General features: G+C 44.4%; 1 protein-coding gene across 2 annotated transcripts in view; it reads left to right on the plus strand.

Annotated features, from left to right (window-relative positions):
• The window catches only part of ARFGEF2 (ARF guanine nucleotide exchange factor 2), an 89,200-nt gene that overhangs the window by 51,904 nt on the left and 9,445 nt on the right, over nucleotides 1–27,851 (plus strand). For both annotated transcript variants that reach the window (XM_081289291.1, XM_081289292.1), the window contains exons 22-35: nucleotides 316–463; nucleotides 1,906–2,005; nucleotides 5,585–5,625; nucleotides 5,726–5,895; nucleotides 10,140–10,291; nucleotides 13,463–13,635; nucleotides 14,829–14,989; nucleotides 16,947–17,077; nucleotides 17,186–17,315; nucleotides 19,709–19,844; nucleotides 22,080–22,218; nucleotides 22,328–22,382; nucleotides 24,006–24,120; nucleotides 27,332–27,462. In XM_081289291.1, coding sequence (XP_081145417.1) covers nucleotides 316–463; nucleotides 1,906–2,005; nucleotides 5,585–5,625; nucleotides 5,726–5,895; nucleotides 10,140–10,291; nucleotides 13,463–13,635; nucleotides 14,829–14,989; nucleotides 16,947–17,077; nucleotides 17,186–17,315; nucleotides 19,709–19,844; nucleotides 22,080–22,218; nucleotides 22,328–22,382; nucleotides 24,006–24,120; nucleotides 27,332–27,462 — 1,782 coding nt within the window. The remainder of the gene's footprint in view (nucleotides 1–315; nucleotides 464–1,905; nucleotides 2,006–5,584; nucleotides 5,626–5,725; nucleotides 5,896–10,139; nucleotides 10,292–13,462; nucleotides 13,636–14,828; nucleotides 14,990–16,946; nucleotides 17,078–17,185; nucleotides 17,316–19,708; nucleotides 19,845–22,079; nucleotides 22,219–22,327; nucleotides 22,383–24,005; nucleotides 24,121–27,331; nucleotides 27,463–27,851) is intronic.

A 27,851-nucleotide genomic window follows, 5' to 3' on the forward strand; every position in this document is an offset into this window, starting at 1 on the left:
TTCCTCTGTTAAGTCCGTGCCAAGTTATATAAACTTCAGTATGGCGGAATCCCAGCATACCAACTTCGGTGCATTGGTCTCTTGTTTTTAATAATTAGAAAGAGGTAGCGTACTGGTGGTCTGTCTGCTCAGGACACTTGCCGCTGCTTGGCCAGTCCTTTTGCCCTCTAGGGGAAACACCCTTAGCCCTCAATTTGCTCTTACGTGGAAGGCGCTGGGTTCAGAGAATGCCTGGATGGCTGGCGTAGGTAGCAGCACCCTTCCAGCCTGCGCCCTGCGTGGTGGGAGCTCATGTCTTCACTGCCCTTTCCTCAGATCTTGAAATGCATCAGCCAGCTGGAGCTCGCTCAGCTGATAGGAACCGGGGTGAAGACCCGCTACCTGTCTGGGACTGGGCGCGAAAGAGAAGGGAGCCTGAAAGGCCACGTGTTGGCAGGAGAAGAGTTCATGGGCCTCGGCCTCGGTAAGACAGCAAGCCCCACGGCTGGCCGCCACAGACTTGCAAGCTAACCGGCATGAAGCCCTTCTTGTCTCGTCAGGACTGTCCCGTAAACCGTCTCTTCCTTATGCGCCCGCTGACAGCATGTCTGTGAACGCAGGTGGACGTGCTGCCTCAGCTCCTGATTGTGCTTGATTGTTGAGTAAAGTGTCTATTTTACCAAAATCCGCAGGGTGCATTACTGTTCTTTTTGTTCCTGTAACATCCCAGGAGGAAGCCTTCGTGCTTTCTGAAGCCCACGCCAGTTTCTGGTGTGAGAGGCCACACCTGTGGGTCTCTAGAACTTGGAGAATAGATCCCGCATCTCATCAAGTTCCTGGGGGCTTTGTTAAACAGGGTGCTAGCTCAAGTGGAGTTATTTCTGGCTCCACAGTGGGTTGAGAGATTCTTCTGTCAGTGATGTACAGAATAACAGATGGTCAAGTTCTGAGCACTCAGCTTCTATGTATATATGAGAGAGAGTGTGTGTGTGTGTGTATAACTTTTTTTTTTCTTTTTTTTTTTTTTGGTGCTGGGGTTTAAACCCAGGGCCTTGTGCATGCGAGGCAGGCACTCTATCAACTGAGCTATATCCCCTGCCCCTGTGTTTATATTTTAACTCGGTTAATCCTCTTAACAACCCAGTGGCATTGGAAGTCTTATCCTCCCTGTTTTGTGATTGAGAAAACTGAAGCCCAGGGTGAGTGACTTCAGCAAGGTCACACGGCAGGGAAGTAGCAGAGGCAGGGTTCAAGCCTCGCCATCCAAATGCAGGGAAGAGGCTGCTAGAGCCTGTGTGTGTGTGGTTGATAAGAAGATGAGAGTAATTTGTCTTCACTGTACCTTCACCCTCTCCCAGTCCTGGGGATTGAACCCACACATGCTAGGTGAGCACACCACCAGCCCCTCTCCACTTATTTTGAGACAGGTGCTTGCTAAACTGCTTAGGCTGGCCTTGAACTTGCAATCCTCCTGCTTCGGGCTCCAGAGCACAGGGGTTGGAGCAGCACAAGTCAGCAGATAAAAGCCTGGGCTCTCGGGAAGCGAGAGTGTGACAGACCTACCTCTCAGGGTAATTGTGAGGGTGGCTGCACTGACACTAGAGCACGCCAGGCATCCAGCAGATGGGAGCCATTGCGGGTTCCAGAGCTCTGCGCCAGTGTTGAATCTATTTGGTTTTCTTAAACATGGGCCTTCAATACTGTAGAGATTGGGAGGTGGCTGGTACCAAACAAGAGAGCTTGTGAATAAGGGCGTGTTTTAAATACCAAAACATGTGTGATTGTATTCTGTCATCAGTGGGTTTTTGTTTTTGCCTGTGGAACCTTCTCATTTCTGCCCCTTGTCTCTGCATGTTGATGCAAAGAATACTTTGTTGTAAATCCGTGCCTCTTTGAAGTTTGCTAATTTTGTGCATTGTGTTCCAGGCAATTTGGTGAGTGGTGGCGTGGATAAAAGACAGATGGCCAGCTTCCAGGAGTCTGTGGGTGAGACCAGCTCACAGAGTGTAGTTGTCGCCGTGGACAGGTAATGATTCTCTTCTCTAGTAAGGCTGGACTACCCCGTGATTTGAATGTGGTCCTCTGTGTAGTGACTGGGCATGATGACTCCTAATTTGTTGGCTATGCTGTTGGCTCTAGAAAGACAAAAGATGGCGGGGCTGGGGTTGTAGCTCAGAGGTAGAGCACTTGCCTGACTTGTGTGAGGCACTGGGTTCCATCCCAGGAACCACATAAAAATAAACAAATAAAGGTATTGTGTCCATCCTATACCTACAAAAATATTTTTTAAAAAGATGGTGCACATGACCCAACTATCAGTAACTGTCACCTTTCTTCAAATTTTGACCTTGAATTGCATTGTGCCTTTTTAAAAAATTATAGTTTTAACATTATAACATCACAAATGAGCTTTGTTCATACTGATGTTTAAATTACCATGTTTTCTTAGTGGAAGTTACTTTTAAAAAATCTCAGAAGAGTTTGGGATTGAAAGCATACTCATGAGTGAAAATTGGCCCAAGTTTGAGTTTCCATGAATTCTTCCTCAAAGCCTTTCCACTATTTGTTTACTTGAAACTTGGCCTAACAATCCAGGAGAGAGATAGGTATTCTTATTTGAAGATACTTGTGATGTTCAAGTGCTTAATAAAATAGGGATTTCCTTAAAATCAACAAACTCCTAAAAAGTACGTTGAATGAATATCAAAGGAAACACTGCTTATCCTGTTTAATGACCTCTACCAGGACATTAAATATAGTTAGTTCTGGGGTGTTAGCAGTACAGATTTTTTAAATAATTTGGATTATTCTTGGAATAATCTTTTACTGTTATAAACTTTTGTCTGCTTAATCACCTTGTTCCAGTTGCTTCTTTGCTTTTTTTTTCAACAAAGATATTGTCTGTGGCATAATTTTGACAGTTTTCCCCCAATCCTATTTCAATTTAGACTTACAGAACAACAACAACAAAAAATAATCAATTTTTATGAGTCAGGGTCTCACTGCATTGCCCAGGCTGGCCCTGGGCTCAGTCAGCCTCCTCCCTCAACCTCTACGTAGCTGGACTACAGGCTCGTGCCCCTGCACCTGATGGATGAAGTGGGTTTTCCCGTTATCTTTATTTGTTTCTCTGCCTTAGCCAGACAGTAGACAGTAGAGATCTTGCTCAGTACCTTTTTCTGCTGTACCTTTTTTTTTTTTTTTTTTTTTTGATCCATAGCTCCCATGCCATTGGATATGGTTGTTTTAAAATGTACAGGTTAGAGAGTGTTGTAGTGTGCTCAGAGTCGTGCGGCCATTACCCCTGTCTAGTTCCCTACCAGTTACCACCCCACCCCACAGATAAGCCTCATGCTCATTCGCGTTTGCTCCCCGCTTCCTGTTCCCCCTCCTCATCTTCTCATGCCTCTGGCCACTGCTCTATTTTATATAGATTTTCCTGTTCTAAATATTTGAATTGTCTGGTTTTTTTGCTTCGTTCATTTCTTCGTACGGTCTTAAGTTATTCTCTAGTTTCCTTTCCACGTGAAGGACTTCCTTGAGTATTTCTCACAGGGTAAGTCTGCCGGTGAGGAATTGTCACAGTGTTTTTTGAGCCCCCCTCCCACCTCAGAATGTTTTCCTTCTTCATTTTTGAAGGGTAGTCTTGCTGGATATAGGATTCTTGGTTAATGATCTCTCTTTCAGCCCTTGAACCATTACATCCCATGCTTTTTGGCCTCTGTGGTCTCCTGTAGAAATGAGCTGTTCATCTTCTCAAGGGAGACTTGTCTGCGATGATCTGCGGCCCTGCTGCTTTCAGGATTCTCTTGCCATTTCTGGCTCTCAGAGGTTTGATTATGATATTTCTGGATGTGACTTTCTTTGGGTTTATCCTCATTGAAATTTGTTTAGTTTCTGAGAGGTATAGATTGTTATTTTTCATCAAATGGGGGAAGTTTTCAGCCATTATTTCTTCACATGTTCTTTTAGTTCCTCTCTTCTGGAACTTCCATTATGTGCATGTTGGTATGCCTGATGGTGACCTATAGGACTCTGAAGCTGTTTGGTTTTTAAATTCTTTATTTCTGCTCATGACATCAGATGGTCTCATTTGACTCGTCCTCCAGTTTACTAATTTTTTTTCTTCTTCCAGCTGAAAACTGTTGTTTAGCCTCTGTAGTGAATTTTTCATTATACCTTTATTATTTCCAACTCCAGAATGTTTAATTAACATTTTTCCTGACTCTTTGTTACTATTCTCTATTTGGTGAGAGATTGTCCTTACATCTTTCTTTAATTGGACATAATATCCTTACTTCTTTAGACATAGTCAAAATAACTAACCTAAAAAATCTTTCTAGGCCTGGCACAGTGGTGCATGCCTTTAATCCCAGTGGCTTGGGAGGCTGAGGCAGGAGTATCACAAGTTCAAAGCACTTGTCTCAAAATTTAAAAAGGGCTGGACGGCTCAGTGGTAGAGCAACCCTGGGTTCAGTTCCTGGTACCAAAAATAAAAGCACTTTGTCTAGAAAATCTTACGTCTGGGCTTCCTCAGGGGCACTTTCTGAGAGCTGATCCTCTCCCTATGAACCAGCGTCCTTTCTTGCTTCTTTGCATGTCCTATTTTTTTGTTGTTGAAAATTGGACATTTATAGTAACATGATGGCGACTTTGGGGCTCAGCTCCCAGCTCCCAGCCCAGGGGCTTTGTTGTCATCAGTGCAATTTGTTTAGTGACTTTCCTGAACTGACTGTGTAAAGTCTGTGTTCTTTTCCATGTGTGGCCTCTGAAGTCTCCACTGGGTTGGCTTTAATGCTCAGGTTCCCTTCGCTGCCTTGGGCCTTGGTTACGTCTCCCAGCCTTTGCGTGCTGAGGACTCTGAACATGTTGGGGGCGCTCGTCAAATGCTCTGCCTTTGCTTTCGCCTCTGGTTCACGCAGACTCAAGGCCACCTGCAGATGAGAGCCCCTTCTTATCATAGTCTCCTGGGTGGGCCAAGCCCTGCACCCATGCTTGTTGTCCCAACTGCTCTGCTGCCTCCTGGCGGAGAGCTGGCTGCCCTGAGTGAGGACCAGGTCGGGTCAGATGATGGGAGCTCTTTGAGAATGTGTTTTGAGAACCGTGTTCTGCTCCTTCCAGTGGCTGTGCAGGATGCTTTGGTTGTAGGCTTCCTGTTGAGCTGAGGAGGTGAGGGTAGGAATGGAGGGGGCTGAGCCACCACAGCACTCACCATTCAGATCAAGATTCAACCATTTTCTTAAAAAACAAAAATAAAAACACCCTGCAGATTTTTGTTAGCTTGCAGTTAATTTTAAAAGTTTCACTGTGGAAAAGTTAATTTTGATAATTTTGGCCAACATTCTTATTGCTCTTACTGAAGAGCAGCTTTGGGGAGGTTCTCACTCCACTAGTCCCCACTGCCACCAGGTCACCTCCCTGCCCTGTGGAGGTGTCTCTTCCTCTTGTACTCGGGGTAGACTTTTCTGCTCTCTCACTGACCAGTTCTTTTTGATTCCTCATCACTGATCTTTGGTGAGGGGCCAGACTTGAAGCCTTTTCTCTCTGCCTGCTCTAAGTATTTGAGAAACTTCCAGATCTAATATTTATTTCTTTGTCTCCCTAGAATTTTTACTGGCTCTACCAGACTGGATGGAAATGCAATAGGTATGTACGTGACTCACCTGTGACACTGCAGAAGCCTCGTGTGTGACCATCCCACTGTTACTAATGAGGCTTTGCGTGTGTTGTTGGCTCTGGCCTGTAGTTGACTTTGTCCGCTGGCTGTGTGCTGTGTCCATGGATGAACTGGCTTCCCCCCACCACCCTCGCATGTTCAGCCTGCAGAAGATCGTGGAGATATCCTACTACAACATGAATCGGATCCGACTGCAGTGGTCCCGGATATGGCATGTGATTGGAGATCACTTCAATAAGGTAACTTTTATCCCACATCTGGGATGGAGGCAGGCAGCATTAAGTTGCTAGACAAATATCTCCTACTCAAAAGCTTTGTGAAATCCTGGAATCCCTCCTTACTGATCTGAGAGTTATGTTCCATATAGTTTCACCTTCAAATGTCACAACTTCTTGTATTCTGACTCCTGTCACCACTACTCTTTTGAAACTTTTGTTGGAAAAAATTAACATTGGTTTTTAAATCAGAAACACACAAAAGACCAATTGATAACTCTTCTAAAACTCACAGTTGCTGGGAGTAAGCCAGAATGAACTTTCTCTCCACTACAGGCTTCATTATGTACATACAGAAATTTAAAATTCAAATATATGCTTTTCCAAAATAAAAAAATTGGAGGGGGAAACAGTCAAAAGGATCTTAGTGTGTTGGTGTGCATGATGTCATTTGCTTCCTAATGGAGATATAATTGCTTAATAATACTGTTTTCTTACCAAAGCACATTTCATGATCTTGAAATTTTTTCAGGCCTAGAAATGCAGAGTTATAACAGATGCTTGGAAATAGTTTTAATAAAAAACAATTCAAGGGCTGGTGCTGGGGCCCAGTGGCAGAGTGGTTGCCTTGCGTGGGTGAGGCACTGGGTTCCATCCTTAGCACCACATAACAAAAATAAGCCAATAAAATAAAGACATGCTGTCCATCTACAACTACAAAAAAAATTTTAAAAAGCAATTCAAAACAGAATGTTAAAAAAAGTAGGCTGCCACTGGGGTATAGCTAGAACAATCACTGGGTACAGGTAAATGATTTGTAGCATCTGCCAATTTTCATGGTATGAATGTCTCCCTGTGGCCCATTTGAAGCTGGCAGTGTAATGCCAGTAAACGTGGAATAGGGAAGAGTGGGGCACCATTCGCTCTCAGGCGGTTGCTCACCTGCTCCAGCGTCCATTATGGCCATTTTGTCTTTACAGCAGCTCTTGGCAGTCTGTGTTTCCTTACTGGCTCACATCAAGACCCCTCTGTGTAACAGAAGAACTCAAGTGTCTCCTGGGGCAGTGGACTCTACCTATGTGGGTTGGCCCATATTCTATGATACAGTAGCTGATGGGAAAGGGTCAGGCCATGCAGTGGGTCAGGTTCTTGGAGATGGCATTGTCACTCTCTGGAGGTGGCCCTGAACAATGACTTCAGTCAAAGGGAACATGTGCATCTAAGGTCGTAGCCCCTCAGCACCATCTTTCTCACTGAGGGTGCACAGGCTCCTGCTGGACCATGGAGGAGCTGTGAGCTTGCTTGAGAGAGACAGTGGGAGTCATCACCACTGCTGTGCCCCGTCCCGGCCGGTGGCAGCTGAGCAGAACAGACACTGCTCGTTCATTCCACAAGATGTTTTGGCTGACAGCTGTCCTCTCAGGAACGACTGTCCAGAAGAGCGTTGATGAGCATTCTCCCAACTCTTCCAAGTCTTTTCATTGGGACTCTGTTGGGAAGGAACATCATTTTGAGCAAGTTACTCTTCTCACCTGTCAGGACTCACGTGTGCAGTTCTCAGTCACCCGAGGGCCACTTACAGGCAAACTTGAGACTTAGGCTGGCAGGTAGTAATTAGATATTTCATGGTTGTCAGCTTCATTATAAATGTCTGTTCCATCTAATCAGTGCTGGTAAACAAGTCATGGAAAACGCAGTCCCTCACTGAGAGACTCTCAGTTTTTCTACTTTTTGGAAAGATGTTCTGCTTCCTGCTATGAACTAGGCCATATAACATTCTCGTGGGTCTGAAGAAATGTGGGTGGTGGAACACAGCTCTAACCTAACTCTCAGTACAGCTGTAACTTAGCAAGGTGAGGCTCTTCGTCAGAAGTAGACAGCAGCAGGTGCTGACAGGTGCTGCAGCCTGGGCCAAGCGAAGCTGCACAGTGAGCGTGGCCTGTGCCAAGGCATCTGTTTTACATAAATCTTTAGGAGGAGAATATTCTTATATATAGTCTCTAATTACATGAACATTATAAAAATGTGGTCCCTTTTAAAAGAAGTTACAACTGAAAATACTTTTGACCACCCGCACATACAGCAGGCCCTTCCTGAAGCGGATTATTCTCATCAAGTCAGGAACTATCTTTCCCCAGACAGACATTGTTATGCACATGCACGTCTGTGTGCTGATGGGAGCATAGAGAGCATTGTCTTGGTTTCTTTACTCTAAATGCACAGTTCGGCAGTGTTCAGGAGGTTCACGTTGTGCAGCAGGTCTTCAGGACTCCACATCTTGTGAGACTGAAACTGTCCCCATTACACACAAACTCCCCATTTTCCCCTCCCCTTACCCCCTGGCGGCCACCAGGCTGTCCTCAGGATTCCAGGTGTCTCGTCTTAAGTGAAATCAGACAGCATTTGTCTTTTGTGACTGGCTTATTTCCCTCTGCATAACGCCCTTCAGGTTCATCTACATTATAACGTCGTAATTTCCTTCCTTTGGGGGCTGGGGATGTAGCTCAGTGGCAGAGTGCTTGGCTAGCATGTTCAAGACCCTGGGTTTGATCCCTAGGACTGCAAAAGAAAAGAATTTCCTTCCTTTTTAAGGCTGAGTTTACTGTCTTAACCACCAGACAGTAGTCTGCATATATGCACATACCATTAAGTAGCTGTTTTCATATTGTTGTTTCCAGTTTTTCTGAGTATAAATGATATGCTGCACTGGGCCTGGTGGCACAGGCCTATAATCTCAGCCACTCCAGAGGCTGAAAGAAGATCTCAAGTTCAAGCAAGCCTAGGCAACCTTGTGAGACCCTGTCTCAAAATAAAAAAAATAAAAAGGGCTGGGGATTTAGCTCAGTGGTAGAGTGCCCCTGAGTTCTCTTACCAGCATGGGGGAAAACAACGATATTGCTATATGACTTTGGTTAAAAAATAAAACATTTCCAGGGGCTTGGAATGTCGTTCAGCAGTTGCCTAGCATGCATGAAGCCCTGGATTTTATCAGGCACCACAAAACAAAAACAGCCTTGTTCAGATCAGACCACATATTAGCAAAATTTCTCACGCAGGTCTGCAGGATGCCCCCAGATCCCTTGACAGTGGAACTGGTGGGAAACACTGCCCTGCTCTGCTTGTAGGGATTTTTCTCAAGGGGAAAGTCTGAAATACCGCAACTGACTATATGCCCATAACTCTAGTCCCTAAAGGGAGGTGAATCATAAATTAGTATAATTCTTAGGAAATTGAAAAGCTTCAGTGTTTCTGTAGGATTTTCCAGGGCTGATGGTGTATTCACTTGTAGTCTTTTTCTTTAAGTGGCAGATACTGGGAAAGTATTACAAGTCTTTCTAAGCCTGGTATGTGGTGCACACCTGTAATCCCAGCTACTTGGGAGGCTGAAGCAGGAGGATCATAAGTTCAAGGCCAGCCTCAGCAACTTAGTGAGACCATCTACAAATAAAAAGGAATAGAGATGTAGCCCAGTGGCAGAGCATCCCTGGTTCAATCCCAAGTACTGGAGTATGGGACAGGGAGCTTTCTATAGACTGTAAAGTCTTTTGACCCCCTCATATATTTTTGCGTAAAATTAAATAGTACCTAGAGAGTTGTAAACTAGATACAGAGTTTCATTTTGCAAGATGAAATCTAGAGATTGTTTATACCGAATGTGTGCTCCTGAACTAGACCTTTAGAAATGGTTAAGGTAAAGGCCTGGTGGGGTGTGGCTTATCAAGGTTCAGTCTCTAGCAGGGGGTTTGTATTTTATTTAGAGAGACAGGGTCTCACTGAGTTGTTTAGCGCCTTACTTTTTGCTGAGGCTAGCTTTGAACTTGGGATCCTCCTGCCTCAGTCTCCCAAGTCACTGGGATTACAGGCATAAGCTACTGTGCCCGCCAGCACTTTAATTCAAAGTGTAATTCTGGGTCTGGGGCTGTGGCTCAGTGGAAGAGCACTCACCTAGCGTGTGTGAGGCCCTGGGTTTGATTCTCAGCACCACAGATAAATAGATAAAATAAAGGTATTGTGTCTATCTACAACTAAAAAAAAAAAAAAAAAAAAAAAAAGTTTTATTTAAAAGAAAGTGTGATGCTGGCCTTTCTTTTCATCATTGTATTTAGATAAAATAGGATAGATTGTGGCCAAGAAATTGCATTTTCTTTCTCCGTGGGTATCTTTTCCCAGAGTGCTTGTTTTGCGGGTAGGGTATCCATCTTTGACATTTGGAGCCACAGCCACCGTGACACTGTCCCTCTTTCACTGAACTTCCTGTTCCTGCTCAGGTTGGCTGCAACCCCAATGAAGACGTGGCCATCTTTGCTGTTGATTCGCTACGGCAACTCTCCATGAAGTTTCTGGAGAAGGGTGAATTAGCCAACTTCCGTTTCCAGAAAGATTTTCTGAGGCCCTTTGAGCATATTATGAAGAAGAACAGGTAATGTTTATTGCTAAGGAAAACCCTTTGTTACATTCCCCATTGGGGTCCAAAAATCCCTCCCTCGTTGACTGAACAGATTGTGGTTCATACCACTTGTCACCAAGGTCTATGAGTATCCCCTCCCAGAAAGACAGGTGACACTTATACAACTGGTAGAAATATGTCACATGCTCTTATGGGGCCAATGCTGAGAGAATTTAGAGAAAGCCACTGTGGAAGCAGTTCAGGAATTAGGTGACCCGGTGTTTTTGCCCCAGGGAGACGATAAGAGAGGGCAGGTCCCTTGTCGTTGTAGTGTGTCCCCCCCTCACCCCCCCAAGCAGTCATTTACATGTGTTGTTGGCCCGCCCTCTGCTGGGTACCATGAAGTACAGAGAACACAGCAGTGAAAATTCTCAGTTTGGGGGGCTTTGAATTGATGAAAGTTGCAGCTACGCAGTGAGTACACAGGAGTTCCATGTACTATCCTGTCCATTTTCCTACATGTTTGAAGTTTTCCATAATAAAATCAAAAACCAAATTTCTGTTTACATCCCAGGGGAATAAGCAAACCTGGATAGCAAGCCAGTGGAGACAGGTGCTGTGACCAACGTTAGATGGTGGCGAGGAAATCGGGGTGCAGCCCTCCTTGCGGGGCAGTCAGCTCTGCTCTGTTTGGCAAGGTGGCCCTTAGACAAGACCTACGGGAAGAGAGGAGCAAGCCCAGAGCGGCTCTGTGCCGTCTTGGCAAAAGGGTGGGTCAGGGCGCTGAGCTAGGGTGGTCGCCCCATGGCAGGCCAGCTGGCCAGCGCACTCAGGGCTTGGTGAACACGACAAGAAGTCGTAGAAGATGAAGTCCCTCCCAGGGCAGCAGGGTACCTGCATCATGTAACAACTGACCGCCTTTGCAAGCACTTTGGCTTGCTCTGGTTGAGAGGCGGAAGCTGAGGGAGGATTCTAAGGAGCAATATAAAGTGGTGTGACACGTTTTAAAAGCCCCCCTGTGTTTATCCATGAAGATGAGAAGCAAAAGAGGGAGTTAGGAGGCCACCGCAGACTTCTAAGTTTGCACAGGGCGGTGGTGGTGTTGGACTGGACTCTGAGCATTTTGAAGGGGAACCGCCAGCACGGGCTGATGGGTTGGCTGCACAGTATGGGAGGAAAAGTCATCAAGGGTGACTCGGGGCATGACCCTTTGAGTAGCCCTCCTCCAAAAATCATGCTGTGTGTCTGCAAAGACAAGGAAGCTGACAAGCTGGGAGGCTTGAGGCCAGATGGGACTGTGGGGTCGTGACTCAGCAGAAGTCTCCTTGGCGTGTCCTTCTCATGGGGTCTGTGTTCTTGTCTTATTTCTCATTTTAAGAGACTCCAACTCAAGCCCATTCCAGAATCTGATGTCACCCCTGGTTTGGGCCAGGTGCACAAAATAATATGCTTCTCTGCATGGAAACACGGACAGTTCTGGGGAGACTGGAGACCTCCATGGCTAAGCAGTGTGCTCTAGCCTACTGGCTCCAGAACCCCAGTGCCCTGACGTACGTCCTTGTCCTTTTCCTGCCCACCCAGCATTTTCAGAGGGACAGAATGAGCTAGAATCTCACGTTGCAGCCAGCTACTGTCACTCAGACTGCATCTTGCTGTAGCATTTGCAAAAGCACTTTGATAAAGTGCATCAGAAACCTTAGCGTCTTGTGCCATTTGACACAGCAGTCCCACACCTCCATAGCTCTCTCGAGGACTTAGTTGGAGATACAGTAAAACACTGTGAATCACACAGAATAGTTCTTTAAAGAACAAAACACCTAACTGTTCAAGTATTAAGCCACAGCCAGGTATATTGCTTGACTGAAAAATGTTGGGGAAATTCTTAGTTTATTGTACTTTAATCTGCATTTTAAAAAACTTATTGTTGAGGCTGGGGTTGTAGCTCAGTGGTAGAGCGCTCACCTCGCACATGCAGGGCCCTGGGCTCGATCCTTAACACCACATAAAAATAAATAAATAAAATAAAGGTATTATGTCCAACTACAACTAAAAAATAAATATTGAAAAACTTATTGTTGTCATATATCACTTTTAACAAGTGGGCAAAATCTGCTATAACATATATGTAGTTTAAGGGCTGGGGACGTAGCTTATGCAAAGTCCTGGGTTCAGTTCCAACACCACACAAAAATAAAATAGAATAAATATATAGAGCTCTTGCCAAAAAGTTGCATCACTCCACAATTTTGATAACCACAAATTCAGTTTTATTTACGTATTGCAGTTCCAGAGGTAGGTAGCCAGTGCTCTGTTATCTGCAGGTGGCATGTTTGCTTGGTGAGTTTTCAGCACTTTCCTGACTCTGCTCTGACTTCATCCGGGCCTTCTCTGAATGGCTTTTCCCATGATGAGTTAACACGGTCCACCACACAGACAGGAATGCTGTTCCTGGAAAGTTGACTCGATGCCCAGTCCATCCTAGGGACTTTCAGGCTGGTGCTGTAGGAGTAGGTCTCTGCAGAGCTCCTTCTTGCTGTTGGTGGGATGGCAGAGCCCCCCTGAATGTACATGTACATGCCAATCTGCGGCGTGTCTTCAGGCCACACTGTGTTTTAACTTGCCACTGTTTGAGAACATGGGCCATTTTTCAATGTTCAGGTGTTGTTTGGTAATAATTTAAAATATTGCATCTTAAATTATGTATGTGTGCTCCAATCCATGTTTATATGTTGATGATATCTCTGCCCAAAAAATCTTAGAGAATAGAGACCAAGAATTTAGTCACAGTTCTCTCTGGGGCAGAACTCTTAAGTACATTAGCTTTAATGCTTTGGACCAGAAAACCCAACCAATAGTGGCTTCAGCCACAGGCTGTACACTGTTGACTCACAAAGTCGGGAGGGCAGTCCCAGCTCTGGTTCCTAAGCCCTAGTGGCCTTTGCAAACCGGGCTTAGTTCAGCCATCCACAGGGTCGGCCTTTTGTCAAGTGTGTCCTGGTGGCAGGACAGCAGCACTGGTGCTGACATCTTGCTGGATTCAGGATGGAGCAAGAGGAAAGGGGCAGAGCCTAGAGGAGCGTGATCACCATCTGCTTCCAGATGTGCTTTTACCCATGCTGCCTGTGAGCGACGAGCTGTGCCCAGTTCTCTTCCCACAGCCCCTCCTTTAGCACAGATGACATGGCCGTCCCATTCCTCCCTCAGGTCTCCGACCATCCGGGACATGGTGATCCGCTGTGTTGCCCAGATGGTGAATTCCCAGGCAGCCAACATCCGCTCAGGCTGGAAGAACATCTTTGCCGTGTTCCACCAGGCAGCCTCCGACCACGACGGGAACATCGTGGAGCTGGCTTTCCAGACTACAGGCCACATCGTCAGTGAGTGCTTCTGTTTCCTCCTCAGATGTCCACTGCAGGTCCCCACAGTGTGCTGTCTGCTACCTGCAGGGGCTTCCCGGCAGTGCCTCTGGGTGGTGCATGGGAGCTGGGCCGTGTTCTGGGTGCTTCACGGCAGCCCTGCAAGGAAACTCAGGCCTCGTTGCTGGCAGATCCCATCTTTAGGAATCTGCCACCTCACCAAAGTGTTCGAGTAACCCCAAACTAGTGCTCATGGTGCTTTTGTGGTCGTCTCCAAAGGCGTTCATACACAGAGCAGCAGAGGACATAGCCCCCACAGTGCGTGTTCCCGCTGAGGAGGAGGAAGGCCTTCTGTTTTCAGCGGTCATGCAGGAGCCAGGGTCCTTTCTGCAGTCTGTTGAGTGCGAGTTTCCCAGATTCTCCTGCTTTTTGTTGGCGATTTCACTGTTTACATTGGCCCCTGAGAACAGTGCTGGGTGCCAACTTGTGTTCTGAGCACAGAGGGGCTACAGTGTGTCCCGGAGAGAATGCTCGAGTTAGATGAGCTCCCTTCAGGCCTGCGGTGCCACTGGCTGTGAGTTTAGTTACTGCATCAACAGCATCTATTCAGGAAGGTGTCTTTAAAGAGAAACACCTGTGACAAAGCTGTGTAGTGATTGGTTGATGAAAATACAACCAGAGACCTGGAGGAACCCATATTTCTCCTGGGGACAGAGGTTAGTACTTCCTAATTCAGTGTTCATGACAGCTGTAAAGAACACAGCTACTGTGACTAACAGGGACCAACTGTACCGTGTTTCCCCCTCTTTACCAAAGAGGAAACTAGGGCACAGAAAACTAAAGCAGGACTGCTTGCCCAGGTCACACATCTGGACGGGATGGAGCCAGGGCTCCCACCCAGCAATCAGCCCGGAGTGAGGGTGAGTGTAGGGTCACAGTGTCACTCACTGTGGACTGCCCGGGAGGCCCTGGCCTGCCTTTGATCACGTTACCAAAGTTCACTTGGAAGTCGTTTGGCCTGTTGTCAGCTTTGTGCACTGCATTCTTGAATAATTTAGGAAGAAAAGTTGTCTTCTAGGGTACTGACATGCTTTTCTTAGATTCCTACGTAGGTGAGTCTCTGATTGTGTGTGTGTGTGTGTTTTAATTTCCATTTCTAAATCTTGTGCTTCTTTAAAAAAGCAAAAAAACAATTGTGCCTTGTGTCTCCCCAGCAACCATTTTCCAACACCATTTCCCGGCAGCCATCGACTCCTTCCAGGATGCCGTGAAGTGCTTGTCAGAGTTCGCCTGCAACGCCGCCTTCCCCGACACCAGCATGGAGGCCATCCGGCTCATCCGCTCCTGCGGGAAATACGTCTCTGAGAGGCCGCGAGTGCGTCCCCTCCTAGCTTCTGGGTGGGGTGCAGGTCGGGGCAAACCCCATTCTCCTGGCAGAGCGCTTCCTGGACAGCTTTAAAAGGCGTGTTAGCCCTAGGCTAGGTGTTGTTTCAAACGCTGCCATTGCATGGTTATGCCTTTCAATATAGTTTGTATGTGAAAGTATTTTATTCATACCAAAGTTTTATGTAGCATTGCAAGTTATAGAAGATAATAATACTTTGAGTTTTATATTTCGGAATAGCTTTGAAGCTCACCTTTCTTTTGAAAGAAAACAAGCCTCCTGCCTTTAGGGCTGGGGCGGGGGTTCAGTGGCAGAGCACCTGCTTAGCGTGTCCAAGGCCCTGGTTTCCATTCCCGGGTCGACGGGGTCGAGGACAACAAAAATCACCTTGCACTTTCGCCTGAAAATGTCTGGGGCTTTTCTGTCGTCTCTCAGCTTTCTGAATGGTTTGGCTTAAGCAACAGCCTAAAGCAAGGAGACTGGGTGGAAAACACACCTGAACTCCGCTGGCCTGTGCAGAGCTCCCCTAAGAATTCTGTACAGAACTGTCCACCCTGTCCACCCTGTCCAGTCCTGACAGCCGCTTAGTAAGATGTGATTACAGTGAGAGGCAGTGGTGACTGAGTGCTTGGTACCTGCCGGGCACCATTCTGGATGCATCCTGTGGGTTGATTCATTTAGTCCCGGTCTCAAAAAGTGCTGGGATGTGGCTCAGTGGTAGAGCACCCCTGTGTTCAGTCCCCAGCAGTATGGTCGGGGGACTTGAATGCTCTTCTACTTATTACTTTGCCAGTGTTCCCATTATACAGGTGATTAAATTGGGACCAGAGAACAGAAGCAAGACGTTGTCGTAAAGACCAAGGGTGGCACCTGCCGCAGTGGTGGTGCACACCTGTGGTCCCAGCAACCCAGAGGCTGAGGCAGGAGTTCAGCCTCAGCAAATTAGCAAGACCCTGTCTCAAAATAAAAAATAAAAGGATTAGTTCTGTAGCTCAGTGGTAGAGCATATTTACCTAGCATGCGAGAGGCCCTGGATTCAATGCCCAGTACTAGAGGGAAAAAAAGAAAAAGAAGAGGGATGAAAGAAATTCCAATACCATTTTAAGAACAGTTACAGAGCAGAGTAATTGAATCCCAGAGACAGGGAAAAGTAGGGGTTTGCATGTAGAATGTGGAAAGACTGCAGGCCCTGGTGGCAGAATCTTGGGCATCTTACTTAAGCTTTTGGAACCCCTGTTGAGTCAACTGTGAAGTGGGGACATTATTTTTATCTTCCTGTTGGGGATTGTTGAGAATTGTTAATCCACGAAAAGCCCTTGAGCAGTTCCTGGCCCATAACAAGCACTTAGTAAATACTAGCTACTGCTGCTATTATTTTATTTATTTATTTGTTTTTTCCCCGGTACCACAGATTGATCCCAAGGGCGCTTTACCACTGAACCACATCCCCAGTCCTTTTTTTTTGTATTTTATTTAGAGACAGGGTCTCACTGAGTTGCTTAGGGCCTTACTAAGTTGCTAAGGCTGGCTTTGAACTCATGGTCCTCCTGCCTTAGCCTCCCAAGCTGCTGGGATTATAGGGGTACTTCCAACCCTGCTGCTATTATTTTAAAACTCTGTGTAGAAGACCTACAGTATTGCATCATCCTGGATATTTTACTGATACTATTTGATCTTTAGTGATCTTCCTGTGAAACACCTTCCGTCCCCAGGGGGTCTTGGGGTCTGCCCCCCTTGACTTGTTCTAAAACTCACAGAGATCCATAGGTTCATTAGGAAAACTTCTCCTTCAGACAGGTGACTGTCACTGTCTCTGGGATTCCCCATGGTACCCTGCTGAGTGGGAAATTCTAGGAGAGGAAAATGTGTGGACCCTCAGTTTTGGTGCAGTCCCCTTTGGTTCCTTCTTCCTGTTTGCTTCACATCTAAGATGTGACTGTCACTGTAGGTGCTACAAGAATATACAAGTGACGACATGAATGTTGCTCCTGGTGACAGAGTCTGGGTCCGAGGCTGGTTCCCCATCTTATTTGAGCTCTCCTGCATCATCAATAGGTGCAAGTTGGATGTGCGGACAAGGTGAGCAGGTCCCCAGTGTGGGCGTGAGGTGCACCTGGCCCACCCTCCTGACCCTGTTTCCTCCTGCTCTCCCCTTGCCCATCCTCTGTGCCTGGCTTGCTTCCCCAGGGGGCTCACGGTCATGTTTGAGATCATGAAGAGCTATGGCCACACCTTTGAAAAGCACTGGTGGCAGGACCTGTTCAGAATTGTGTTTCGGATTTTTGACAACATGAAGCTGCCTGAGCAGCAGTCAGAGGTAGGTGACAGCGATAGCACTGTGGGCCTGGGGACTGAGGGTTGGAGGGCTGTCCCCTTCACGGGGTTGCATCGTCCTCTGCCTTTGAAGTACTGGGCTTCTCAAGGGGTTCTAAAAACAGAAGCCTCCCCTCCTGGCCCTCCTGGACAGCGTCAGCTAGACACAAGAGACTCCCCACCCGGGAGGGACATCACACAGTGGCCTGTGGACACTGTCTGCCAGCTCAGCAGCTCCTAGCGGGTTGTCTTAATTGTTTTGTTCCTTCACAGACTTCTGGGCCACCAGTAGAGAGGGGGTATATTTGGCCCCTCTGTTTGTCATGAATTTAAAGATGGAGAAGATATAAGGCTCTCTGAACCATTCTTTCAAGAACACCTTCTCTCCCTCGCCCCAATATGAAAGTAGTATGTGCATAACATGGAATATTGGGTATATGAAAGAATTAATGCTTCTGCCATCCAGACACTAGAATTACTGTTTTGGCAAATTTGCTCCATCTTCTACATGGTCTAAAATATGGTTGAAATCATAGTACAGAGTTTTCTAATCTCACCCCCCCCTCCTTTTTTTGGTATCAGAGATTGAACTCAGGGATGCTTAACTGGGGAACCACATCCCCAGCCCTTTTTATTTTTTATTTTGAGACAGGATCTTGCTAAGTTGCTTAGGACCTCGACAAGTTGCTGAGACTGGCCTTAAACTTGTGATCTCTTGCCTCTGCCTCCTGGGTCAGTGGGACTACAGGCATGCACCACCACTGCCCAGCTGATCTTCTTTAGTTTTAAAATATAAAGTTTTTCCCCATTATAAAACAAATAATATTCATTACAGAAAATAGAAAAAATAAACACCCGCAGTCCCATTTCTGTGGGCAACCCTTATTAACTCCTCCAGATGCTGTGTTTGTGTGAAACAGACACCTTTTTTTCTTTGTACAAAAGCAATTTCCCAACACACCCGTGTACTCTGCTTTCTTAATACATGAGAGTTTTCCTGCAACTGTAACTTTTTTTTCCTTTTGACAGTACTAGGAATTGAACCCTGGGCCCACGGTCTCACGCTGGAAAAGCACACTGAGCTACATTCCCAGCCCTCTGTGTTGTGGCTACAAAATATTCCATGGCTTTTAGGTTGTTTCTAGTTTTTCTTTTAGATAGCACTGAAGTGAACTTTTTATGGCAGTGCCAGGGATTAATCCAGGACCTCAGAGCCATACCCCCAGCCCTTTTTATTTTGAGACAGGGTCTTGCTAAGTAACTGAAGCTGGCCTCAAACTTTAGATCCTCCTGCCTCATCCTTCAGAGTCTCTGGGATACAAGTGCATGCCTCCACGCCCAGCCCTTAAAAGAGAACGTGTTTGGCAGCGATGCTCGTATTTGTGTTCTTTAGTTCTTTTCCCTTAGGACAGGTAGCCTCACTGCCAGGTTTGGGCATGAATGTACTGAGCCTTTTGATATGTTCTTCTAAACTGACCTCCAAATAAATCTAGCTGATTGCACTTGTCCAGCAAAGTCAAGCACTCCTATTTCTCCACACTCACTCCAGCTTCTCATTTGTTCCATTATGGTTAACTGATAGGCCAAGACATCACACTGAAAAGTTTTCTTAGTTGTTAGCAAGCTTCATATTCCTCCTTGTATCATTGAGTGTTTATTTCTCCTTCTTTTATGAGTCTGCCCACTGGTTGGTTTCTAAGGAAGTCGTAATATGCTTCTATAAACTGCAACTGACTTTGCTCACTTTTTCTTATTTCCTTTTTACTTGGAAAAAAATTTAGTTTTTAAATAACCAATTCTCCCAGCTTTTCCTTTCTGGCTCCCACTTTTGGAATCACACTTAGAGGCCCTTCCCTTTGCCATGACTTCATAAATATCCCTGTATATTTTTCTGGTAAATTCATGGCATCATTTTTAATATTTAGATATTTGTTGTCAGATATAAGTGTTTGGTATAATCTCTTGTTCACTTTTTACTGATCATTAAAACTACCATTTTGAATGACTGTTTAATATTCTTTCATGTGGTCTACTTAGTTTAATGCCCACATTGCAAGGTGTCAGGTGTACCATGTTTTCAGTCTCGGGATGCCATTGCAGTAAACACCTTTCTTCATAGACTTTTACCCGTAAATCTTCACTTCTTCTTCTTGTTTCTTTTTGGTGGCACCAAGGATTGCACCCAGGGCCTTGCACATTCGAGGCAAGTGCTATTATTTCTTTAGGATGGATTCCTGGAAGCAGTGTCACGAAGTGAGTGGGTGTGGACATTTTTAAGACTACTGATAAGTATTGCTAAACCGCTTTCCAGTGTAGTTTTGCCAGTGGGATACAAGAAAACCATTCTTATTGCTGAGAGAGTGGCTTTAAGAATTATCTTTTTTATTGTTCTTCCAGAAATCTGAGTGGATGACAACAACCTGCAATCATGCACTTTATGCTATTTGTGACGTATTTACCCAGTTCTATGAAGCTTTGAATGAAGTGCTTCTTTCTGATGTATTTGCACAATTGCAGTGGTGTGTTAAACAAGGTATTCTTTAAGTCTTTAGGTATCGTTTTACATAGTCCTCATGAGAGGTTACTTTTTTCAGTATATAAAAGCGTGGGTGTAATGCCAAGGAATCCAGTGAACAATTTAATTTGGTGAAAATGTATGTTTTTAAATTTAATTAGAACATAAAACAGTCCTCTCAAACAGTTTGTAAAGCACTTAAAATGTGATGTAGTTATTGCATTTTTAAAAATGTACCTTTAGCTAGGGGTGGGGGTCATGCATACCTGTAATCCCAATGGCTTGGGAGATTGGGGCAAGTGGACCATGAGTTCAAAGCCAGCCTCAGCAACTTTTCGAGACCCTAAGCAACTCAGCGAGACCCTATCTCAAAAATAAAAAAATAAGGGGCTGGGGTTGTAGCTTAGTGGTTGAGCGCTTGCCTTGCATGTGTGAGGCACTGAATTTGATCCTCAGCACCACATAAAATAATTAAATAAAATAGATATTTTTAAAAATAAATAAAAAAATAAGGGCTGGAGATATAGCTCAGTTGGTAGATTATTTGCCTTGCATGCTCAAGGCCCTGGGTTCAATCCCCAGCACCACAAAAATAAATAAATAAAAATAAAAAATTAAAAGGTCTGGGGATGTGTTTAGTGGTTAAGCATCCCTAGGTTCAAACCCTGGTACCAAAAAAAAAAAAAAAAGAAGCAAATTTACGTATTATTAAATTTACGTATTTAGTCTCTCCACTTTTTATGTTTGAAATTTTCTGTATTAAAATAACTTTATAAAATGCACATTTGTTGCACCTACACATTCTGGAAAGAAGTGCTTTGAAACAGATTGTTATTGAAGGAAAATGAAATATCTTGTATAATATGATGATTATGTTTTGATTTTCTATTTGTAATTTTACTAATTTGCTTGAGTTCTGGTGAAGAAATATACATTAAAGAAGCTTTTTAACTTTGGAGTCAAGATCAACAGCCTGCATCAGTAAACTTTTTTTTTTTTTTTTTTTTTTTTTTGGTCTGAGTAGTTATGTGTTTTAATGTGTATCATAAAAAGGGGTCATTTAGCACTGAAGACCTGAATTCTATAGATAATTTTGGTATAGGGCAAGGCTAAATTTAGAAGGCTTTCAAAAAGTGACTCAAATTTTAAATATGTGACAAAAAACAGTGGAGTGTGTGTGTTTGTGTGTGTGTGTGTGTGTTAGGGCCTTGCCAAGTTGCTGAGGCTGGCCTTGAATTTGCAGTCTTTCTCCCTCAGCCCACCTAGGCATGCGCCACTGCACCCAGTTTAATGGATACTCTTTAGATGACAAAAATTGGAAATGTAAGTGTGTAAGTGACTGAGTTTTCAGAAACACTGGTTGACTGTGTTCCATCTTATGGTGAAGGGTGTGTTACTGGGGATTGAACCCAAAGGTACTTTACCATTGAATAACTCCCCCAGCCCATTTTTATTTTGATACAGGATCTCACTAAGTTGCTGAGGCTAGCCTCAAACTTGTTATTTTCCTGCCTCAGACCCCTGAGTCTCTGGGATGCAGGTGTGTGCTACTGCACCTGGCTGTTCCATTTTCTTTTACTATTTTCCATATGTGAGTCAGTTACTAAGTGACAAGATTGCTTTCTTCTATTCCTAGCAATAAAACTATGATAAGTCAAGCTGGGCACAATGGGCACTCCTGTAATCCCAGCTACTTGGGAGTCTCAGGCAGGAGAATTGTGAGTTTGAAGCCAACCCTGACAACCTAGTAAGATCCTGTCTCAACATAAAATTCAAAAAGGGATGGGGATATAGCTCAAAGATAGAGAACTTGGTTAGCATACATGAGGCCCTGGGTTCAAACCCCAGTATCACACAAACAAAAAAAAAAAAACTATGATAAATCATTTTACCTCCCCACCACCAATTCCTCAGTATTGGGGATTCAAACCAGGGCGCTCTACCACTGGGCTACATACATTCCCACCCCTTTTTTATTTTGAGACAGGGTGTTGCTAAGTTACTTAGGGCTTCAGCTTCCCAAGTTACTGGGTTTATAGGTGTGTACCATCATGCCCAGTTTAAATCATTTTATCTCTTCGTAGCATAATTAAGCTATAAAACTTTTAATGTTCTCTATAGCATTGTTTCATTAATTAAAATCCTACAAACCCTCCAGCTGCAGTCTCTTACTTCACTATAAAAAGCATCTGGGACATGGTTGGCATCCAAACTGCAGTTCAAGTGTAATGACAGATAATGTTTATTTTGTAGATAATGAACAGTTGGCTCGATCAGGTACGAATTGCTTAGAAAACTTAGTAATTTCCAATGGGGAAAAATTCAGTCCTGACATCTGGGATGAAACATGCACCTGTATGTTGGATATTTTCAAAACCACCATCCCACATGTGTAAGTGTTGATGCAGTTGCTGCACTTTATTTCACATACTCAATTGGTGTCGTAAAGCTCCTCGTTGCCTTTGAGGTTGACCATTTTCCATCTCTTCCATTCCCTTCAGTTTGCTGACATGGAAACCTGCAGGAATGGAGGAAGACACATCAGAAAAACATTTGGTAGGATTTTGTTGTTGTTGGTATCTTTTCCTTCTTCTTATTTCTTAAAAAAATAGGAAAGTAGTGCTCACCCTGGCAACACATATACTAAAAGTTGGAATGATACAGTGAAGATTAGTATGGCCTCATGCAAGGGTTATATGCAAATTCATAAAGTGTTCCGTATTTCAAAAATGAAGAAGAGGAAAGTGTTTTAAAAAATAAGTTTTCTAACCCAACAAAGAGTACAGGTTAGGGCTGAGGTTGCGCTTACTGGTAGAGCACTTGCCTAGTATGTAGAAGGCCCAACACTGAAAAAAGCACAACTTACATTTGTGGTTTTATCTTTGGGTGTCTGTGCACTATGCACACCTAATAGACCCACACACAATTGCAAGGGATCACTAAGCACACAACATTAATAACATTGGGAGCATTTTTCTGTTCTTTGAGAATAGTCTTTTCAGTGGCTGCATGTTGTCATAATTCCTTGATTTTCCCTAAAAAGATGGACTCTGGGTAAGTTCTTATGTTTCACTGTTACAAATAGCAACTTGGGGCTGGATTGTGGCTCAGAGGTAGAGTGCTCACCTAGCACGTGCGAGGCCCTGGGTTTGATCCTCAGCACCTTGTAAAAAAATAAAATAAAGGTATTGTGTCCATCTATAACTGCAAAATAAATATTTAAATAAATAAATAAATGAGTAAATAGCTCCTTGGTGTGACTAGCCTTGCTTATTGCCCTTCTAAATTAATAGTGCTTTTCTTGCCACCAAAGAAAATAGTAGTTCTTGCTTTTTGTGTGAGACCACAAAGACAGGATATTTTGCTTTACTGGGCAATTGTGGGGAATAAAAATAACAGGGCTGGGGTTGTGACACAGGGGTAGAGCGCTTGCCTTGATTGTGTGAGGCACTGGATTCGATTCTCAGCACTGCATATAAATAAAGAATAATGGTCCATCAACAACTAAAATAGATACTTAATTTTTTTTAAAAAAATTGACTTATTAACTTTTATTCCCAGATAACTGTAAAACCATAGATTTTTTTTTTTAAAGAGAGAGTGAGAGAGGAGAGAGAGAGAGAGAGAATTTTTTTAATATTTATTTTTTTTAGTTCTCGGCGGACACAACATCTTTGTTGGTATGTGGTGCTGAGGATTGAACCCGGGCCGCACGCATGCCAGGCGAGCGCGCTACCGCTTGAGCCACATCCCCAGCCCCAAAACCATAGATTTTAAAAGGCATTTAGGATGCAATGACTTAAAAGTGAAGCATACTATTTTAACATTTTCTGTTTTTTAAATTCTTTTCTGCTGTCAAAACACAACACAGAACAAAACCTAGCTAGTGTTCACTAAATTTTGAATTTGAGCATATTGGAAATTTGTCCCACTCATTGTTACGTCACAGTGTGTAGCGAGGTGTCCTGAATTAGAACAGGAAACCGTGAAACTTCAGTGGCAGGGGGCACAGTTGAGTCCCCACTCCCGGCAGCCTTGAGGAGTCTGGGTGAAACACGCAGCATAATTCATTTGTCCAGAAGGCACTGAAATTCAGGCCAGGCCTCCAGTGTCAGAAACTCACATCTACCCAGGTAGGAAGAGAAGTGAACCCGGTGCTTTTCTCTGGTTTACCTGTAGGACGTGGACCTGGACCGCCAGTCTTTAAGCAGCATAGACAAAAATGCCTCAGAGCGAGGCCAGAGCCAGCTCTCCAACCCAACTGACGACAGCTGGAAGGGCAGACCATACGCAAGTAAGGCCCTTCCCATGTTGGTTTGTTTTCATTTGTTCTTTATTTTAAGCAGGTAACACATTTGTGTGATTCAGAAATTTAAACAGGGTAAACCTCTTTTCCTGTTGGGCCTTCACCTTGGAAAACCATTTAAAAGGAACCAGGTTGGGATGGCAGTACTGTCACTTAGGAACTGCTTCATAGCAGTCTCCTCCGGGGTCCAATGGTGGATGACCTGTGCCCTTCCATGTGTTGGCAGTGCTGCCAGTTTCTCGTGTGCCTTCTGTGGTCATTTTATTCACATGCCAAAAAGTATATACACATATACATTGGCCCATGCCCATAGGTGCCCATCTGAATTCTCCTCTCCTGCTTATGCAAATCATGGAATACATGAATCATTCTGTTTTTGCTTAATATACTTTAGAGCTCGTTCAAAATCAGTACTTAAAGAGTTTTTACTGTTGTTATTCTGGTATGTAGGTGTGTCTATTAAATTAGATCCCTAATAGTGGACATTTATATTATTATTGTTTCACTTATAGTTTTTTCTGTTACAAATAATATTGCTTTGCTTATTAGTTTATATATTAAATTCTTAGAATTGTAGGGTTAGTGGATAAGCATGTTTGTCATTTTGATAGGTATTTCTAGATTGCCATTCATTAAGGCTATACCTGCTTACATTATTTTGCAAATACCTGGATTTACAATTTTTTAATTATGATTGAAAAAAGAGTGGGTTTTTAAATATGTTTTTGAACCACTTCTAGCCAGGCATGTTGGCTCATGCCTGTAGTCTCAGCAGCTGAGGAGGCTGTGGCAAGTTCAAGGCCAGCCTGGGCAACTATGTGAGCCTAGTGATAGAGCACCCCTTGGTTTAGTCTCCGATACCACTTAAAAAAAAAAAAAGACATTTCTTTTTCTGTTCATCTTTGCTCATTTTGTAGTGGAGTGGTTGTTAATCCTTAGTGGTTTGGAGGAACCACTTATATTTCAGAACTCCTTTTTCTGCATACATATTTTGAAATTACTTTAGACAATTTGTCTCTTAATGTTACAGCTTATGATGTATTTTACTGTATCTTATTTTTAAAAATAGTATCTGATGACAGTGACAGTGTGCCGGCACTGTGCCCTGTTTCCTGTGTATGTCTCATTTAATCCTCACACTGGCCTTGGAAGAGTGAACCAGGATTTAGATAATGTGACTTGCCAACGTGAAGTACTCGGACACCCTTTGGCATTGTGAGGAAGCAGAACTTTTAAAGCATTCTTCTGGTCTTTTCGAGGTTGCATGCCCCATTTTTTGTCTTCATAGTGGTCCTTCCCCATCCTTATCACTCCAGGCTGTAGGTGTTGACATTGAAGTTAATTTCTGAAGCAGCACACAATACAAAAGCAGCATGTGGTCACTGTTCTCTTCTAAAGTTTTCCTTTAGAGTAAAGTAGTCACCTTTGAAAACCATTTAAAAGGCACCATGTTGGGATGGCAGTACTGTCACTTAGGAACTGCTTCATAGCAGTCCCCTCTGGGGTCCAATGGTGGATGGCCTGTCTCATTTTCAGCTCCAGATGAAGTGGTGAGTTTTTGGGTGGAGCCAGGTGGGCCTGTCTTTCACAGGACAGCCATTGTCAATGCAGCAAGATGCCTGCACGTGTTGGGGGGCGGGGCTGAGACTCAAGCCCCACCTCCTGTGCAGGGAATGGGCATTTTGTTCTCACTCCCATCTCAGGCTCCCTTCTGGGTGTGAGCTCAGGTAGGTGAAATTTTACACTGTTCATATTTTCTTCCTTTTTAACATCTGCAGTTTCACCATATATATATATAAATAAAGTTAAAACATTTTTCCCTTAATCCAGGCACAGTGGCACTCACCTGTAATCCCAGCAATTTGGGAGGCTAAGGCAGGAGGATCACAGGTTCAAAGCCAGCCTCACAATTTAATGAGATCCTCAGCAACTTCGTGAGATCCCATTTCAAAAGAAAAAAGGGTTGAGGATGTAGCTCAGAGGTAAAGCGCCCCTGAGTTCAATAGCCAATACCAAAAAAAAAAAAAAAAAAAATTACCCACTTTTTTTGTTGTTGTTATTTTCTTTTACACTATTAGAGATTGAACTAGGGCCTTGTACATGCTAGGCAAGCACTGTACCACTGAGCTACATCCCCAGCCTCTCAGAAGTTAAAACATTCTGCAAGGAGAATTGTTATGTTTAAGTAATTTCAAAATCACTGTCAAAAACTTGAAGACAGCTTAGCCATCTTGTTTTCTTTCACGTAAACTTTTTAACTTTTCCCATATTCTGATTCTATAACAGTAAGTCAGAAGGAACCCCTGCTTTTACTGTAGTCAAGTCAACCAACACTTGGGAAGGTCTCTACATAGGATACCCTTGATCCCCAGGCAATCGAGAATGCAAAGATGGGTGGTCAGAGTCTAGTCAGTAGGCAGAAACTGCACTGCTGATTTGAACAGGGGAGATTCAGAATGGAGAATTATTGACTAGTCAAGGTTGCTATCCCCCAGCTCAGGGGGATCACGAGTTCAAAGCCAGCCTCAGCAGCGGCAAGGCCCTAAGCAACTCAGTAAGACCCTGTCTCTAAATAAAAACAAAATAGGGCTGGGGGTGTGGCTCAGTGGTCAAGGGCCCCTGAGTTCAAACCCTGGTAACCACCTCCTCCCACCAAAAAAAATAAATAGAAAGTGCAAAAAAAGCTGCTCCTGCTTCTAGTTGGACAGAAAGTGATGCAGAAAGTAAAAACTCAGAAGAGCTGTCCCCATACCTGTGCAGAGCTGAGGTTTTGTCCTCAAAAGAGGCTAGTCACTGCAGGGACCTGAAACCCATGTGATCAGGGCACAATCCAGAGCTGCTCGTAGGGTGGCCCCGGGGTGATAGAAACTTGCTGGAGGACACACAGCCTGCAGAGCTAATTCCCTCCTCTTCTTCAGGTCTTTGCTCAGGGACCACGTCTTGGAGGGAGATTTGAAGCTATTGAAACTTCTGCTTATTTAAACTTGCAGCCTGGCCCTGCTGCTTCCTACCGCCTCTCCCTCACAGTATCATTTGATGCTCTTTTTCGCCTTAAATCTTACCTGTCAGTCAATGCCGTGGGAGCTGGGGGTTTGTCCACTTCATTCATTGCTGGCCACCGCCAGCATGGTGGGACTGCCGCGCTGACTGCTCGTGTGGTTTGGGCTGGGTCTTTATTGCTCTTCACCATCTGATGTAGATCAGAAGCTGTTTGCCAGTCTCCTCATCAAGTGTGTGGTCCAGCTGGAACTGATTCAAACCATTGACAACATTGTGTTCTACCCTGCCACCAGCAAGAAGGAGGACGCCGAGCACATGGTCGCTGCCCAGGTAACACCACGGCCCTGGGCACACTGTCCCTGGGGTTGCTCAGGGGCAATGGCATGCTGGAGCAGCCTGGCTGGCTATCCATCAGCCCTCCCACCCCCATACCCCTCATCTCTTTCCAGGCCTACATTCAAAAATATCCTATTGGTCGCTTGAAATTGGCCACAATGGAACTTATTGACACCGCAGATACCAGCAAACACTTCTTTTTTTATGCCCCTAAAGCCTATTTACCAGCATATCTCTGCCTAATTGCCACCCCTACTTAGGTGCTTACAGGAAAGTGTTACTTGTCATTATTCTGTACCTTTGGTATACAGTTTCACCATAAATAATTGAGAGGGAAGATTTGTACATAAAGATCCCAGTTTTTCCTTCAGAAAGTGTGTTTC

The sequence above is a fragment of the Spermophilus citellus genome (genome assembly GCF_964194105.1).
Source record: "Spermophilus citellus genome assembly, chromosome: 4".
NCBI classification, from domain to species: domain Eukaryota; kingdom Metazoa; phylum Chordata; class Mammalia; order Rodentia; family Sciuridae; genus Spermophilus; species Spermophilus citellus.